This window comes from Pleuronectes platessa, chromosome 4 (assembly GCF_947347685.1).
Source record: "Pleuronectes platessa chromosome 4, fPlePla1.1, whole genome shotgun sequence".
Lineage (NCBI taxonomy): Eukaryota > Metazoa > Chordata > Actinopteri > Pleuronectiformes > Pleuronectidae > Pleuronectes > Pleuronectes platessa.
Window position 1 is genome coordinate 11,257,423 of NC_070629.1, and position 15,030 is coordinate 11,272,452.

General features: G+C 40.4%; 1 protein-coding gene across 1 annotated transcript; it reads left to right on the forward strand.

The window, feature by feature from the left end:
* The first annotated feature begins 601 nt into the window (after window positions 1-601).
* Window positions 602-11,732, forward strand: angptl2b (angiopoietin-like 2b). The gene is made up of 5 exons (XM_053420957.1): window positions 602-1,181; window positions 5,969-6,856; window positions 9,270-9,463; window positions 10,308-10,578; window positions 10,698-11,732. The coding sequence occupies exons 2-5, from the start codon at window positions 5,992-5,994 to the stop codon at window positions 10,895-10,897; spliced, it is 1,530 nt and encodes a 509-aa protein (XP_053276932.1). The 5' UTR covers window positions 602-1,181; window positions 5,969-5,991; the 3' UTR covers window positions 10,898-11,732.
* Window positions 11,733-15,030: the final 3,298 nt, after the last annotated feature.

A 15,030-nucleotide genomic window follows, 5' to 3' on the forward strand; every position in this document is an offset into this window, starting at 1 on the left:
TAACCAAAAGCCAAGTCTTTGTATGAGACATTTATAGATCATTGGCAGGATGGTCCGCCCTGCAGGACACACTTCATATCCTATTGTCCACCCACACGAACATGGACACAAGTTCATACAGCTCTGCTTTTGAAGTTATTATGTGATTACCCCAGCAACATTTAGTTCAAGTGTCCTGCACTATACAGAAACCCTGCCTGTTTCTGACATTTCACCTCCAGGGTGTACAAAGCAGGGTCGGCAGTCACTCATCCAGACCCGGTCTAAGTCAAACACCTGGATCTGCTTCCTATCTGTCAGCGTCTTTCCGTCTCTCAGGGCAAGTGTTCATTCACGCCCAATTAGGATCTGATCAGTGTAACATCACTGCTGTCCACCACCAGAAGAACCATGCAGTCTCAGGCCAGAAATAGTGCTGGTGGTGGTGAACCGGTGGCCAGGGGGCAGGGGGAGGAAATTTGAGAAGTGCGTGCGTGTGTGTGCGTCTTGTGCATGCTTGTGGATCTCTTTTGTGCCATGGGGAGGAGGGGTGGAGAAAGAAGGCGGTTGCTTTAAACAAGAATGTGTTCATTTTAAGGGAGAGGGGGGAGGCTCTGAGCTCAATTTGTCTGCCTACTGAAACACTGCTAGAGGATTTCTCATCATTTAAAAGCACCAAGGAGGGGGAGAGGGAGAGAGAGAGGTGCAGTTGAGAGAGACAGCCTCTTAGAGCTGTGAGGCAGAAGTGATGGATTCAACCCAGAGAAAAGTGACAGTCTTCTCCTAACGGCCACAGGCAGAACACAACCTGCCCCGGACTCAGACCATTTATCAGGGAACTACCTCCACCATCCTACTGAAGTTACCAGTTGTCTCTTGAAAGTGCTGCAACATTTTCAAGTGGAGTTTGAAACAATCTACTCAATGTTTACTGAAGAGTTGCCAGCAAGTTAAGCTTCTGTTGGGCTGATGACGGTCTTTTAATAATAGTCTCCTAAGGTAAGCTACCTCTTCTCTAGTGGAATGAACTGAGGCGACAAAGTGTGAGTAACTAGACAGAAGAGCACCGACAACTTTGAGAAAAGGACACAGGCGTGCAGCTTTTACACTTGGGATGACTCTCAACCAGGGGAAGCTTCAATCTTCTCAGGCAGGAGGACAAGGAAACTGAGGGAGCTTCCTCAATATTCAACTGTTATCTCGTAAGTACTGTGGAACATTTGAATTATATTTATCTAATATATTGGTTTAATTTATTAGAGACACTGCATGTCACATCAATTCACTGCATCGATCAATTGTCCACCATTGTTATATATTAACTAAGTGAAAATGATGACCCTTCTTGCTGAGACCCAAGTTGTTGGTGAGCCCCAAGTTGTTGTTGAGCAAAGACTCAGTCAGCCAAGTGGCATTTTTAACATGATGGAAAAGCAATTATGAGGTAATTTATTTTATCTGATGTAAGCCAGACTGTAACTGCTCTGTCTCAAACTGCTGCAGCCTGCATTATTTCCTTTTAATCCTGAATTCAGCGGTTGTTATGCAGCTTCTCTTGTCTGACTCAGTGTTTGGTGCCAACGAGTAATTCTACTCTCTGATGACTAATCAGTCTGATGACGGATGGACTCTATTAAAGAGAGTTTAGTGCAGGCTGCAGAGACTTAGCGCCTCTTCACTACTGATAAAACACTGTCAAAACACAGGAACCTAAAAGTGTAAAACAAGGCACAAGGGCAGTGAAACAGGCATCGTAAAGAGGATATGGTATAAAAGATTCATGATATCAAAAGATGCCACTTGCTTCTAAAAAAGGAATAAAAGATCAGTTTACTATGTCAAGGAGTGTGCAGCTTCAGGATGTTCCCCTGGGCTCAAGAGGACAGGGAAGCCGGGAAATGAATCCCGTCTTTGTTTCTGTTGCCAGGCTAGTGTTTGGATAAAGCGTCTTTGAGGTAGCATGCTGGAACTTATCGAAACAATTTGCGAGACCCCCTACTTCCCTGTCTGACTCAGATCACAACAGAGGCAAGGTAAGAGAGACAGGACCAAACCTAAATTCCAACAAAAACTTTACCTCTCCTGCGGAAGGGAGAATCAAAACAAACACTGAGCAGGTACTTGAGATTAATTATGTTCCAAATGTCATGTTACATGCTTACAAGGATAACATGCTTGAGGAAAGAATAAGGTCACCCTCTAGGTAAGGTAATAAGGCTGATTACCATGAGCAAATTGAAAATGTCTCGGAACCCACACATATTGGGTGTAAAGCTGGAGATTGCATGTTCTCAGTGGAGTTGGCACTAATTTAAACATGCAGCACAAAGCTGCCTAGCAAAGTGCCCACTTCTTTGTGGCTACTGACAAATTAGGTGCTTTGTAGTCCTGTTGTGATCTCCTGCTGTAGTTGATGATGATGTGATTATGAAGCATTCACATAGAAAGTAGGACATTGGGTTATGAATTGGGTCAGTAGATACAGTACGTCTTATAGGTACTTATAGGTGGGAGAGAGTAATGGTCCGGTGTCTGAGGGGTGTAGCTCTCACCGTCTGCCTCAACCACTGACTCTACAAGTGTGTATGGTAGCTCACACTAATGAGGTGACAAAGAATGTGAGGAATGCCCTGCTCATGCTGAAATGAGAGGGGCTGGGGAGCGAGACATCAGCCAGTCTGAGCAAGGCTGCCCACCTTCTAATTAATATGTGCTGAGCATGACCAAAAGGGCTGGAGCTGGTCGGAGACACACTGACCTGCCTATCACACTTGATTTCACATTAAGTGAAATCCGCTAAGAGGAGTCGTGTAAACACAGACTTACCACCTGAAAACAGTAAAACCAAAACATTTTGGTGTGAAGCAGGCTTTAGGAAATTATCCATGGGGAGCTGCCAATCAAATTAAAACGAGAATGGCCCTTCCGCCTTTAGGTCCTTTCGATTCAATGTCTTATGCGTTTCTGAGATAAGTCATTGCAGATAAGATAAAAACATTATAATAATAAAATAATTAAGGTATTTATCTGGTGAACTTTATTTAATCAAATTTTGTCTTATTCAAAAGCTGTACATAAAACTCTTTCTACAATTGAAACCTAATATTGATCAAAAATCTCTCTGCTTCTGAAAATTCTCATGAATTTGTTTGCTTTGGTTTCATCTTCTGTCCATTTCATCCCAGACCAGTTCAATGAGGTTTAAGTGGAGACTGTGCTGCTCTTCATCATGTGAAGCTCCGTCTGTTTCCCTTCTTCTCATGCTCAAAGCTGTTATAGTTAACTAACTTCTTAATCCCTAAAAAAGGGATGTTAGCTATTAAATTCACTCATTTTTAGGTACAGTAATCAAAACTATCTTTTTATATTTTATCTTGAGCAGTTCAGTGGTTACCTTTCTACCATTGGGTTAATCACTGTACCTGATCGGCTTTAAAAAAAGGAAATAAAAATTGACCGGTTTTGACTGGTATCATATACAACATTTAAACACCAGTTAATCATTAAAGCTATTGGCCAGTCAATAGCAGCTTGTTAAAGGGAACTGATGTTCGGACAATGATGAGCTGTTGGGGTGTGGGGGCTGTTACCAGCGAAGACGGAGGAGGAGGCTTTCTGTTGTTCCCTCTGGCAGACTGTGGATGGGTTAATAACAGGCTGTCTCTACTGGGGCAGATGGGACTCTCTCCGGTCCCTGGGAGACTGAGCCCAATGAGTGTTGTTGTTTAAACACACACATTAACCACAAAACTCTTTTACAGACGCACACATACCGCATGCGAGTGCACACAAACACATTTCATCACAAGCTGCAAACATTTTCCCCTCCGCTTTGAAGTGTAGTGAAGCCTAGAGCAGGAGATTCCAGGCTAACAACGTCCAACATGGGACTCCTCAGCAGCGGGGGCAAATCACACAGCATTTCTCAGAGACAGAGCTCATGTTCCAGGGGCAGAAACCACAGGAGCCGCTAGCTAAATACAGTCATCAGCACATTACAAGGGACAGGCTATGACCGGCTTGGTTATCTTGGTATGAGCTTACATGCAAGATATTATTAGTGATTTCATTAAGATGAATTCAGCGATGATAGCACCTATCTATTTGAATGGTGTGAAAACTATTCAACATTATACAGTATTTCCATCAATGGGCTTTTGCAGAGTTGATTTTTAGCAGGATTAATAGTAAAAGATCTTACTGTGCTGACAGAAGATAGACTCGTGGTGAATCTGAAATGGAAACTATACTCTGAAGGATATTTTGTGCATATTCCAGCAAATGACTTGGGTACTTTGTTAAGAAAATAGAGACAAGAATCAGACTCAACATTCTTGTGCAGCGTGTGGTGATTTTGTTTGGGCCTACTAAACAATTATATCAAAAAGGCCAAAAGGTTGCATAATAGTAGTATACAAATTTGTTTCCAGTAAGAAAACGTGTTTACACATATTATTCAGATGAAGCCGAAAGGGGTTGAATGTGCCAGGTTCATGTGCTTGGAAAGTGCTGCATTTCTCCTCTCCGTGTCTTCAACCTAATGTGCTGGCAACATGCCCAGATTAACAAGACAAAAACATTTCAACTCTTCCCAATTTTCTTTCAGGACATCATTTCACATAGAGAAAAACTTTAACAAATGTATGAGAAGCCCTTTTAAGATTGGAAATCCTTACGCAGCTCTTCAAGAATCAAGCCAGTATAGACCTCACTATATCGCTTTCTGATTAGACAGGCCCCCCACTGAGTCTGGGGAAGTGTTAAACAGTAGTCAACTGTAATCCAATATACAGCAGCTTTCAAACAAGGTGTCCCGGGAGTTCAAGGCCGTGTTATCCTCACACAGGAGTTACATTCTCCTCAGCAATGAGTGGCATACCCTCCGCTAACTAATAACACCACATTATCATTAAATAATGCCTGCACTTATTTTTCTCTTAAATTGTCTATGAATTCATAATGAACCAGCTCACTCTCACTAGCTCTTGAGGAAAATTATGGGTTGTGCCACAAGGTCCAATTAGGCAGAAAAGAACATTTAGAGCGATGGAAATCTAAACATGAATATATCTAAGATTTGATCAGAAGTGAACACAGACACGGTAATGTTATGCAAGATCTTTTTCTCAGCATTCTTGATGGTTAAAGTAAGCTTTTAGTCCAACAGTTGTATCAGAACCAGACATGTTCAAAGAAGATACAAAACTTATGATTAATTCCCTATTAGTGTCTGCATGCAATGCATTTCCCTTACTGAGGACTGATGCAACACAATCAATATTTTAAACAGCTCCATGAATAGAATCATCTGGTGGCGCTTCAAATTTTCCATAAGCAAAGATGTCCAGGCCTGCAGAAGGGAGTGTTTCTTAGTGTCACGGACAGACAGTGGCATTCTCCCAAAGAGAACCTGAGCCAGTACGGCAAGCTTAGCTAAACACAGTTCCCTAACAGCAATGTGTCTGACGTGAAAGATCAGCACATCATTAGACAAAATAAATATTTTTCTTAGGGCCAGTGAGGCGATTAGTCACTTTCAAACAGCTTGTACAACATGGATCTGATAGAAGAAAGCTGATTTAAACAAATCAGGATCAAGGCCCTGTCATGGTGAATAACACCAGCCAGTGAGGCTCTCCGCAACACGAGAGATTTCCTCTCAGATCGAATCATTTTTGGTAGCTCTTATTTTTGGGAGCTGTAATAACCTCCAGCTTTGCTAAATCTGAGATTTGTATGCAGAGGACATTGGTTCCTAGTGGACCAGTGTCTCCCGATGGCCAGCCTTCTTCTGGTCTCAGTAAGCATAGCTGTGAAGGACTCCATTGATGCCCTTTCACAATGCATACAACCCAATCCTGAGAGCTTTCAATCAGAGGTACAACAGGTAGTGAGTAGGTACTCAATGATCAAGCTCCTGCTTACCAACAACAAAAGTTTTTCCCTACAATATAATCATGTTCTCAATTTTCCAACCCATTCTTGTCAGGCTTGGGTGATTTGGACACACTCATGGAGACCCCTTCAATGGTCCTGCTGGGGCTCCTTATTTATGGACTAACCTGTGGTGCTCAACAGACTCAGGGGAGTCCATCCGACAACAGCCGTGGCAGGACCCAGGAATTTGAGAGCAGTGAAGATGGTTTTGAGAGAGAGTTTCTCTATGCCGGGAGAAGCAAACGTGCTCCAGCTGACCAGCAACAGGACAAATGCTCCTACACTTTTATAGTGCCGCAGCAAAAAGTGACTGGAGCCATCTGTGTCAACTCCAAGGAGCCAGAGGCTATGCTGGAGAACCGGGTCAACAAACAGGAGTTAGAGCTGCTAAATGTGGAGCTACAGAAACAAAAGAGGCAGATTGAGACCTTGCAACAATTGGTGGAGGTGGACGGGGGTATTGTCAATGAGGTCAAGCTTCTGAGGAAGGAGAGCCGAAACATGAACTCTAGAGTCACCCAGCTGTACATGCAGCTGCTTCATGAGATCATCAGAAAGAGAGACAATGCCCTGGAATTGGCCCAGATGGAGAACAAGATCTTGAACCAAACCTCTGAGATGCAGCATCTCACCAGTCGATACAAAGATCTTGAGCACAAGTACCAGCACTTAGCTTCTTTGGCCACTAACCAATCAGGTCTAATTGTCCTGTTGGAGGAGCATTGCCAGAGTCGCCCTCCACCACGTCATGTGCCCATCCCCCAGCCACGACCTCAGCCCCCTCCACCATCCCAGCCCGTTAACAAGCCTTACCAGCCACCTGTCCTTCCACGAATCACCAAACCAATCAGCAACGAGATCCAGAGTGACCAAAAGTCCCCGCCTCTTCCAACAATGCCCGCTGGCACACACAGCCCCTCCACCACTGACAAACCCTCTGGTGAGTCTAACAAAGTCGATTATAAACTTTTATTTTATGCATTCTTACCAGCCGAACCAGATGCCATCATAAACAGTAATCACAAACAAAGGATTGTCTGTCTTAAACAAGACAAAAATCAACCACTCATTCTTCATAGCCAATTTAAATTAGTCCCACGTATTCCCACAACAGAAGGCCAAAGAGAGAACAGAAATTCTGTTGTCCAATGCCTTTTGAGATGCATATTATCTGTCCATGATACAACTCACACAAAGCAGATTAGCAAGGTAAATACATGTGCCTAAATCTAAGCCCATAGGCCTCGGAATCCACAAGTTAATGGATGATAAAGCTTTAAATTTGACGGGTAGAGTGTTTTGTGGTATTTGTTGCACGAAAGAGCCTGTAACTGTCTTCAGAATTTTTTTTCGGGAGCCTTTGTATAGAATTTTTTAAAGGAGGCAAATAATTTTCTTCGCGCAACTACCAACACCCCAAAAGTAGCATAAACCCTTAACACGAACAGAGCACAACAGACAATGCAGGAGGGAGAGAACTGAAAGAGGAACACAGAGAAACAGAGGGATGGAGTCTATGAAAAGGGGGAGGGGGAATGTAGGAACAGAAAGAGATACCGGCAGTCGGTGATGTCATTTGTTCCACCAGGCAAGAATCAGTCATATGTTCCACCAAATCATCAGACTTTATCAGGCAGAACAGAGCAGGCAGCGCTCTGGCTTGTATCTGCTCAACAGAGACATTCCTGAGAGTAAATGGATGGCATGAAGTGGGCCAAGAGACAGATTATTCGCAGTGAATTCATTAAACCAATAGCTATCTTGTTATTGAGACAACTGGGTAGTCACTTTTGGTTCTATCAGCTGAGCAGGACCTCATGACATATGTGTGTTGTTTCATCTTTCAAACACCTCATTTGTCCTCATATGTCTTGCAAAATCCTGATGCCACACCTCCCTCACCTCTAACATTTTGTGTGACGCCTATTCTCGATTTTTGTTTGTTTCCATTGTATATAAACTCTGTAATCTGTTCGCGCTGGTAAACCATTCACGCGTGACATCTTTATAACTTAAACTCTTTCACAGCCAATTGAAGCTAGGTAGCCAGTAGCCCCATTAGTGCTTTTCCACCTCTACTAGGTTTGGAATAAAATCATAATGGCCCACAGGCAACTGTTTTGAACAATCAAATCCAGTAAAGTGGTACTGACTGTGCATGCAATCATCAAAACATTTGAAACATGAATTATAATGCTGCAGAATGATGTTGGGATGTAGTTTGTATAAATTAAAACACAAAAACCATAGCGTAAGTAAGAAGAAATAATAATCCCAGTCTATAAAGCACAGATGATTGAAATTTGTTCTCCCATTTCATCATCCAGTAGTCAGGATTCCCTTTGCCCTCATGCCTGTGTTTCTTTTGGCTGCACAGCCGGCAGCCATTTCCCTTATGAGAGGAGCAGCCAAAGTCAATTCCACTGTTAAAATGAAGCGTCTGCTGAAAATTGGGGTTTCCTATGGCAGAGTATAACAACTCTTTTGTGTCACTGACTGTTTTTAAATTTCCTTTTGATAAGTTTTAATATAGACACCAAATTAGACATGTTAATAGGAGTGTTATGAATTTCCAAATCCACGGTTTGGTTCAGACCCTCAGTTCAGTTCAAACATTGATTTATTATCCTTTTTTTTTTTCTTTCTGTTTTTTTTTCTCCATCTTTAGCCTAACATTTAGCACAGGTGTAATCTCTATAGACAAAATGTATGGATGTGGGACAAGATTATGGGGCTAGAAGCTGTCTGGTTTCCATTTCAAGTTGGGCCAATCACGCTTGACCAGACTTTGGTTGCCTGCAAGTAAAAATACAGTTTAATTTATCTGCATATGTAGATTGATGTTAATAGAGTTTAGCCAAAATGCCATCTGGACCTAAAACAGCAACAAAAAGTATATAGCTGTTGGTTTTATGTAGATGAAAAACATAAAGAAACAAGTCTGACTGTAAACAGTATAAAGAAAAAAGGAGATTGAGTCTTGGCCTGAATATCTGGAGCCTGCACCAGAGGCCTCAAAATACTGTCTATTGCCCCCAGAAGATAATTCATTTGACAATAGGCGATGGGCTCCGAGTTGCCACAGGTATGATCACATAATGATTGGACATTAGAAGTCACATGACACATCCTCTTGGGCACAATCATTTTACATTTAAATATGTTATTCTGTTACTTGTGAGATGAAAAAAGTCTGTTTTAATAGTATTGTAATCAGAGGTGACAGCAGGTTGGGGTGGAGGTAACATGGCTTCTTTAGCAAGTATCACAAAACACTATTGTGGAGGTTTGTATCATGGATTCTGTCTCAGTTTCGGAATGGTTGCTATATATGTAATGCCATCTGTGTTCAGGTCCATTCAAGGATTGTGCGCAGGCTATGGAAGATGGCCACACTGCCAGCGGCATGTGCCTGGTAAAGCCCGAGAATGCCAACCGGCTTATGCAGGTGTGGTGTGACCAGAGACATGACCCAGGTGGCTGGACTGTGATCCAGAAGAGAGTGGACGGCTCTGTAAATTTCTTCAGGAACTGGGAGACATACAAGGTGCAACAACCTCACACCAAATCAAGGCACTCATAGTTTGGAGAGAAGCTGGTGCCTCATGTAGTTGGTCTTGACACTAACCAGATGTAAACATGTAATGACTAGGTAATTGTTAAGCTTTCAAAGTGTCTGATATAATACCTGCATCAGTCACTGCTTGGCCTTATGACTCATACGTCTGTTGGTCTTTATAAAATTACTGATAAAAATTGCAGGATTATTGGTCTTTTTTTAAGCCTGTACCAGAAAAAAAAGGGTTGTGGTATTTATTTCGTCTATCTTTTCTAAGGAAACCCCCCTCTCACAGGAAAAAAGCAATTCATTGGTAAATACTTGTTTGCAGGCCAACAGTTAACAAGGGTCCTGATTAAATCTTAGCTGAGGGCAAAATGGAGACATTTCCATGACTTTTGCAAAAAAACGTTTAACCACATGAGATGTGAAATTTCATTTGTAAACTCATCAGAAGGGGTTTTTCCATGACTCAAAGCATGTGCAGGGTGGGGGATACCACAAACCAATTTACAGTATGACCAGAGCCAGAACAAAGCAAGAGAAGAGTCCAGAACATGGGATTTCATAATATACGCACTTACGCACATCCTGTTGTGTTTTCAATAAACAAAATAACAGTGTAAATCTGGACACACGATACAAGCTATAAACCAGACTCAGAGGGTCCATTTATAATCATGTTCCTTAACAATAAACAGACCAATAGAAGAGCTAAACTCATAATTACCTCCAGATCTCTGAGTGAAGACCCTGAATTATAGACATCCAAACTAACGGTTAAAAACTCTATAATACTGACTATATATTTTTCTATCACTGCACTTTACAGCAAGGTTTTGGCAATATTGATGGCGAGTACTGGCTGGGTTTGGAGAACATCTACTGGCTGACTAACCAGGCGAACTACAAACTGCTGGTCACGCTGGAGGACTGGTCTGGCAGGAAGGTGTTCGCGGAGTATGCCAGCTTCAGAGTGGAGCCTGAAGCCGACTTTTACAAGCTAAGGGTCGGCCGTTACCATGGCAATGCTGGAGACTCCCTTACCTGGCATAACGGCAAACAGTTCACAACACTAGACAGAGACCATGATGCATATACAGGTAAAAAGCTGAACGATACTCAATGTTAAACTGGATAAATCTGGGCAGTCATAAACCAATTATTAACATGATTACAATGCATGTTGCCTGACTGTTTATTTATTTATTCATCTTTCTAGGCAACTGTGCCCACTACCAGAAGGGAGGATGGTGGTACAACTCTTGTGCCCATTCAAATTTGAATGGAGTTTGGTACAGGGGAGGACACTACCGCAGCCGCTACCAAGACGGAGTCTACTGGGCTGAGTTCAGAGGAGGGGCCTACTCACTAAAGAAAGTGGTCATGATGATCCGTCCAAACCCAAATACCTTCCACTAGGCATCCATTGAAAAGACACTGTACTGTAAAGAAAACGATCACATCTAACATCCATGCAAACTGTCTCTTTTGTCTAATGGAGTGGCACCAGTCTAAGCCGAGTACAAAGAACGTTACGTGGAAAGTACAAAATCAAATTGTCAGGCTGATATACTGGTCCCTCAAGACAATTGATTAAATGTGTGTACTGTTATTCAGGTGTCTCTACAACTCAGTTAAGATGTTCTCATTTTACAGGAGTTGTTTTAAAATAGTCCGTTCATTTGACCTGACTGAGAAATACCATGTGAACCTAATTTGACACGAAAAGACCAGATTAAAATCATTCAGTTAATATGGATCCTTAAATAAATATATATATAAATAGTATGTATGTCAAGTTTTGTTTTGTTTTTTCGCGGTTGGAAGAAAATGAGGATGACACAGGAAATGTATCCAGTGACTTAATTTCATTCGAAATACATTATTCAAATTATAGGAACAGTATAATTTTCTGTGTAATGCAAAGGCCAGGTTCATCAATAACATTTTTATAACAAGGACTAAATTGTTAATACAGTAACAAAAGTTACCAATAACAAAATCTATTCTATCAAAATTTGAGGAAGTATAATATATTATATACTATAATACTTGTTTTGAAATGACTTGAACAGGTATTCAGCCATTTGCTTGTATAAACCAGGCACTGTATTTACTGTATAAATCTAGTGGTTTATTGATGTCAATAGATCCAACACATTGCGTATGTACATAAGATTGTTGTAATATAATGTATTAAAACCTGCTATGTCACTAATAATTTGGAATAAAATATGTACAGCTTGTGTTTTAATTTGGTCTCTTGGTTTTAGCCACTACTAAAAAGTGAGAAAGAGAAACAGTTGAAAGGTTGTGCATAAGACCGTTATAAATACATTGTGTTTCTCAAGACTTCCATTTAACTTAAATGACATTCTTTAGCCAATGTCACTTAATGACAGTAGTTATTAATATTCATATAATATGAGACATTTCTTTTCAGAAGAGAGTGAAACCAAGATCTCAAATGTTCATGTGTTGACATATTTATCATTGTTAAGATCACAAACTAATGTTTAATTTAATGCACAACTTCTTGGCTGTTATCTCTTTAAAAAAAACAGTGTCATCATTCATTGCATCAACATTTAATGTCTCTGAATATATTCAAGCATGGAAGGAGAAAATGTTTAAAAACCCATGATATTAAAAAAATCTTTGATTAAGTGAAATAATATAATCTTCAGCTTTAAGTAACAATGTGGAAAATGTAGTGTTTGTATTGTGAATAAAATAAGAATCTAATTAAAACATTTCAAAATTAATTGTACAGTATAGATTATTATTATTATTAAAATTCATTAATTTTCTATACTGCTTCACTTTTGAGGGTTGTAGGGGAGCTGAGGCCAAAATATACTTAAATTGATTGTATTTGTATTATTTTGTGAAATAATTAATTAATATCATCAATACTTTATTTTATGTATGTGTACCAAAGATTACTGTTACTTTAAGCCATGTACTTACCGTACATGCCTCTATCATGCAGCAACAATAGCTTTAAACAAATTGGATTTTAAATATGTCCTACAGTGCAATACCTTGATTGTTACTTTCATTTGCTGTAAACTGCATTTTTGAAGCTCAGCAACAAATAATGTTTAGTAATAGCATTATGTAAAACTACATAAAATTAACACATGCACAGCAGAGTACATTATGAGATGTGATTGAATAAAAGCATGTCTCAAACATTATCACCACTGTCAGTGTTTGCAAACAAAGCCAGTACACAGAGGAATGACAGTCATGAAATGTGACAGGCTTGTAAAAGTAATGCATCCACCAGGCCCCTCCACTGACAGCAGAAATCACCTTTACTTCATTATGTGTCAATGACATTTCCAAAGAGAGCTGGAAAATAAAACAAGAAGGAATTCGAACCGAAATAACCAAGCTCCATTACTGTCATTCAATGACTAGATTTGAGCCGAAGAAGGTTGAGACATTATAAAGAGCATTGAAAATCAATTTAGTGGGAATTCCTGTGACTGACAATGTGAGATCGTCTGAAGAGACCAATAATCAACAGAGCAAAATGTTACGTTTTCCATTTAAATTCCCTCACTCAAAATAAAAGTTAACATAGCATGTTAGCATTCTGTGCTGCCAAAGTGAAGATAGATGCTTATGTGATAGTAGCCAGAACACCTACATTAAAACGACAAACATTGGCTGTTAAAACTGGCTCATAAGTCAAAAAGAGAAAAAGCTTATTTCCTGTGACAGAGGCTTTGGATAGGACAGAGGCTGAAGACATTCATCACTGGGACTGTCACTCTAGTCAGCTGTGTTTTTATTAAAGATAGATGGGATGGTAAAGTGCACCTTTTACCAAAGTCTTCTTTCTGGCAAGACAGGTCAACACTTTCTAAAGAAATTACATAATAAACCAGTTGCAGTCTGCTTTGTCAATTAACCAAATCGCGGTAAAGCAGAGGACGGTGTATCATCGTCTCCATAAACAGAGACGACAGACTCTTTGGACGCCGAGTATGTCTGAGGACTCACCACGATGGAAAACCTTCAGTAAGGGAGGCCTTTGCAGCCCCCACTCCTCAACCAACATGGAAAACCATGAGCTCACACAGTGCTCACTCAGCACAAAGAGAACCGCATTTCCTGAGCCTTCAAACCTGAACCTTCAAATTGGCGTGTATTGTTGTTTCACATCTGCAAAAGTCCATGTCCTTGAATTCTTTGAATGGAACCATTTTTAGCTTTCCTGTGCTCTCATGAATCATTTCCACTCCACCTTTTGAGTAAATGTAGTCAAACCACCAGAAACCCCGGTACAATTTTTTCATTGGAGCCTTTAACCACACACATTGCAAGCTTTCAGTCTAAGCAAATGTAGTCATCCACAAATGGACTACACATGTAACGTAAGGATGATTAATGGTTAATTACTAAAAGCTCTGCCAAATGAATCATTGATTGGGCTAAACATTAGAGGATTAAAACAATTACATCACATTTTAAAACAATGTGACCCTTGGATAACTTTAACTTGCATGTGAAAATCATTCAGTTTATAAAGACTTTCAGGATGTGTAAAACTTTTTCACATCTATCACATTGAACAGACTGTGTAAACATAGACTGTATATAAAAAGGGACCACATGTCTCCATGTCCTCCCAGTATTCAGAAATTAAACCATAAATATCTGCTATAATATATAAATATACGAACACTGCTATCTTGCATTGATGACGTCATTTGGAGCCAGAGTCTGGGCAGTAGCGATTGGTGATAGTTGTGGTGGTGAGGTCTCGTCGATACACGCACTCCACCAATCAAATCTCAGTCTTATCTGTCAATCCGGACATCTCACCCAGTTTTTATAACATCGAATAACTAATTAAAACCAAACTTTCCGGTCAAATTAGCATTTTCAGAAAAACTTTCTATTTGTTAGGGGGATTATAGTTAAGGTGGATGTCCCAGCCAATAACATGAAGGAGGTGGTGTTTATGAACTACTCTGTAGCTACCAGGTGCAGATCGAGATATTTTGGCTTCACTGTTCGGAAGCTGTCATGTCATCAATCTTTATATCAAATCTATGGTGCAGGACTTTTCCACTGTATCTTCTTTGGGTGTGTCATGCTAAAATCTTTTCATGAAAGTAGCCTGCAGACGTACAACATATGGATACATCTTTTTTTCATTAAGTTGGATCAGAACACAATAACACTAACATTTAAAAAGAGTCCTTCCTCCTATAAAGACACAGCTATCGAAACACATTTTATGGCGACAGTAACCGTGAAGTATCTGCAAACTGGAATCAGATCCATCTTGCTGTCATCTCTTTTTCCTTTTCCTGTTCTCCTCTTCATGTGACCACTCTATATTTCCTTCATAAATCACCACAGCCTGTCCAGACACACTGGGCTAACAAAGCTAAGCTCTCATTCCACTGTCTGCATCACTGCTGCCATGTCTATCTAATGTAGTCATGCACTGAGGTGACACAACAGTGACTTGACAAAACCACACCTCTGAACACCAGAAAATACCAAATAGTGAGATTTCACTAAATGTT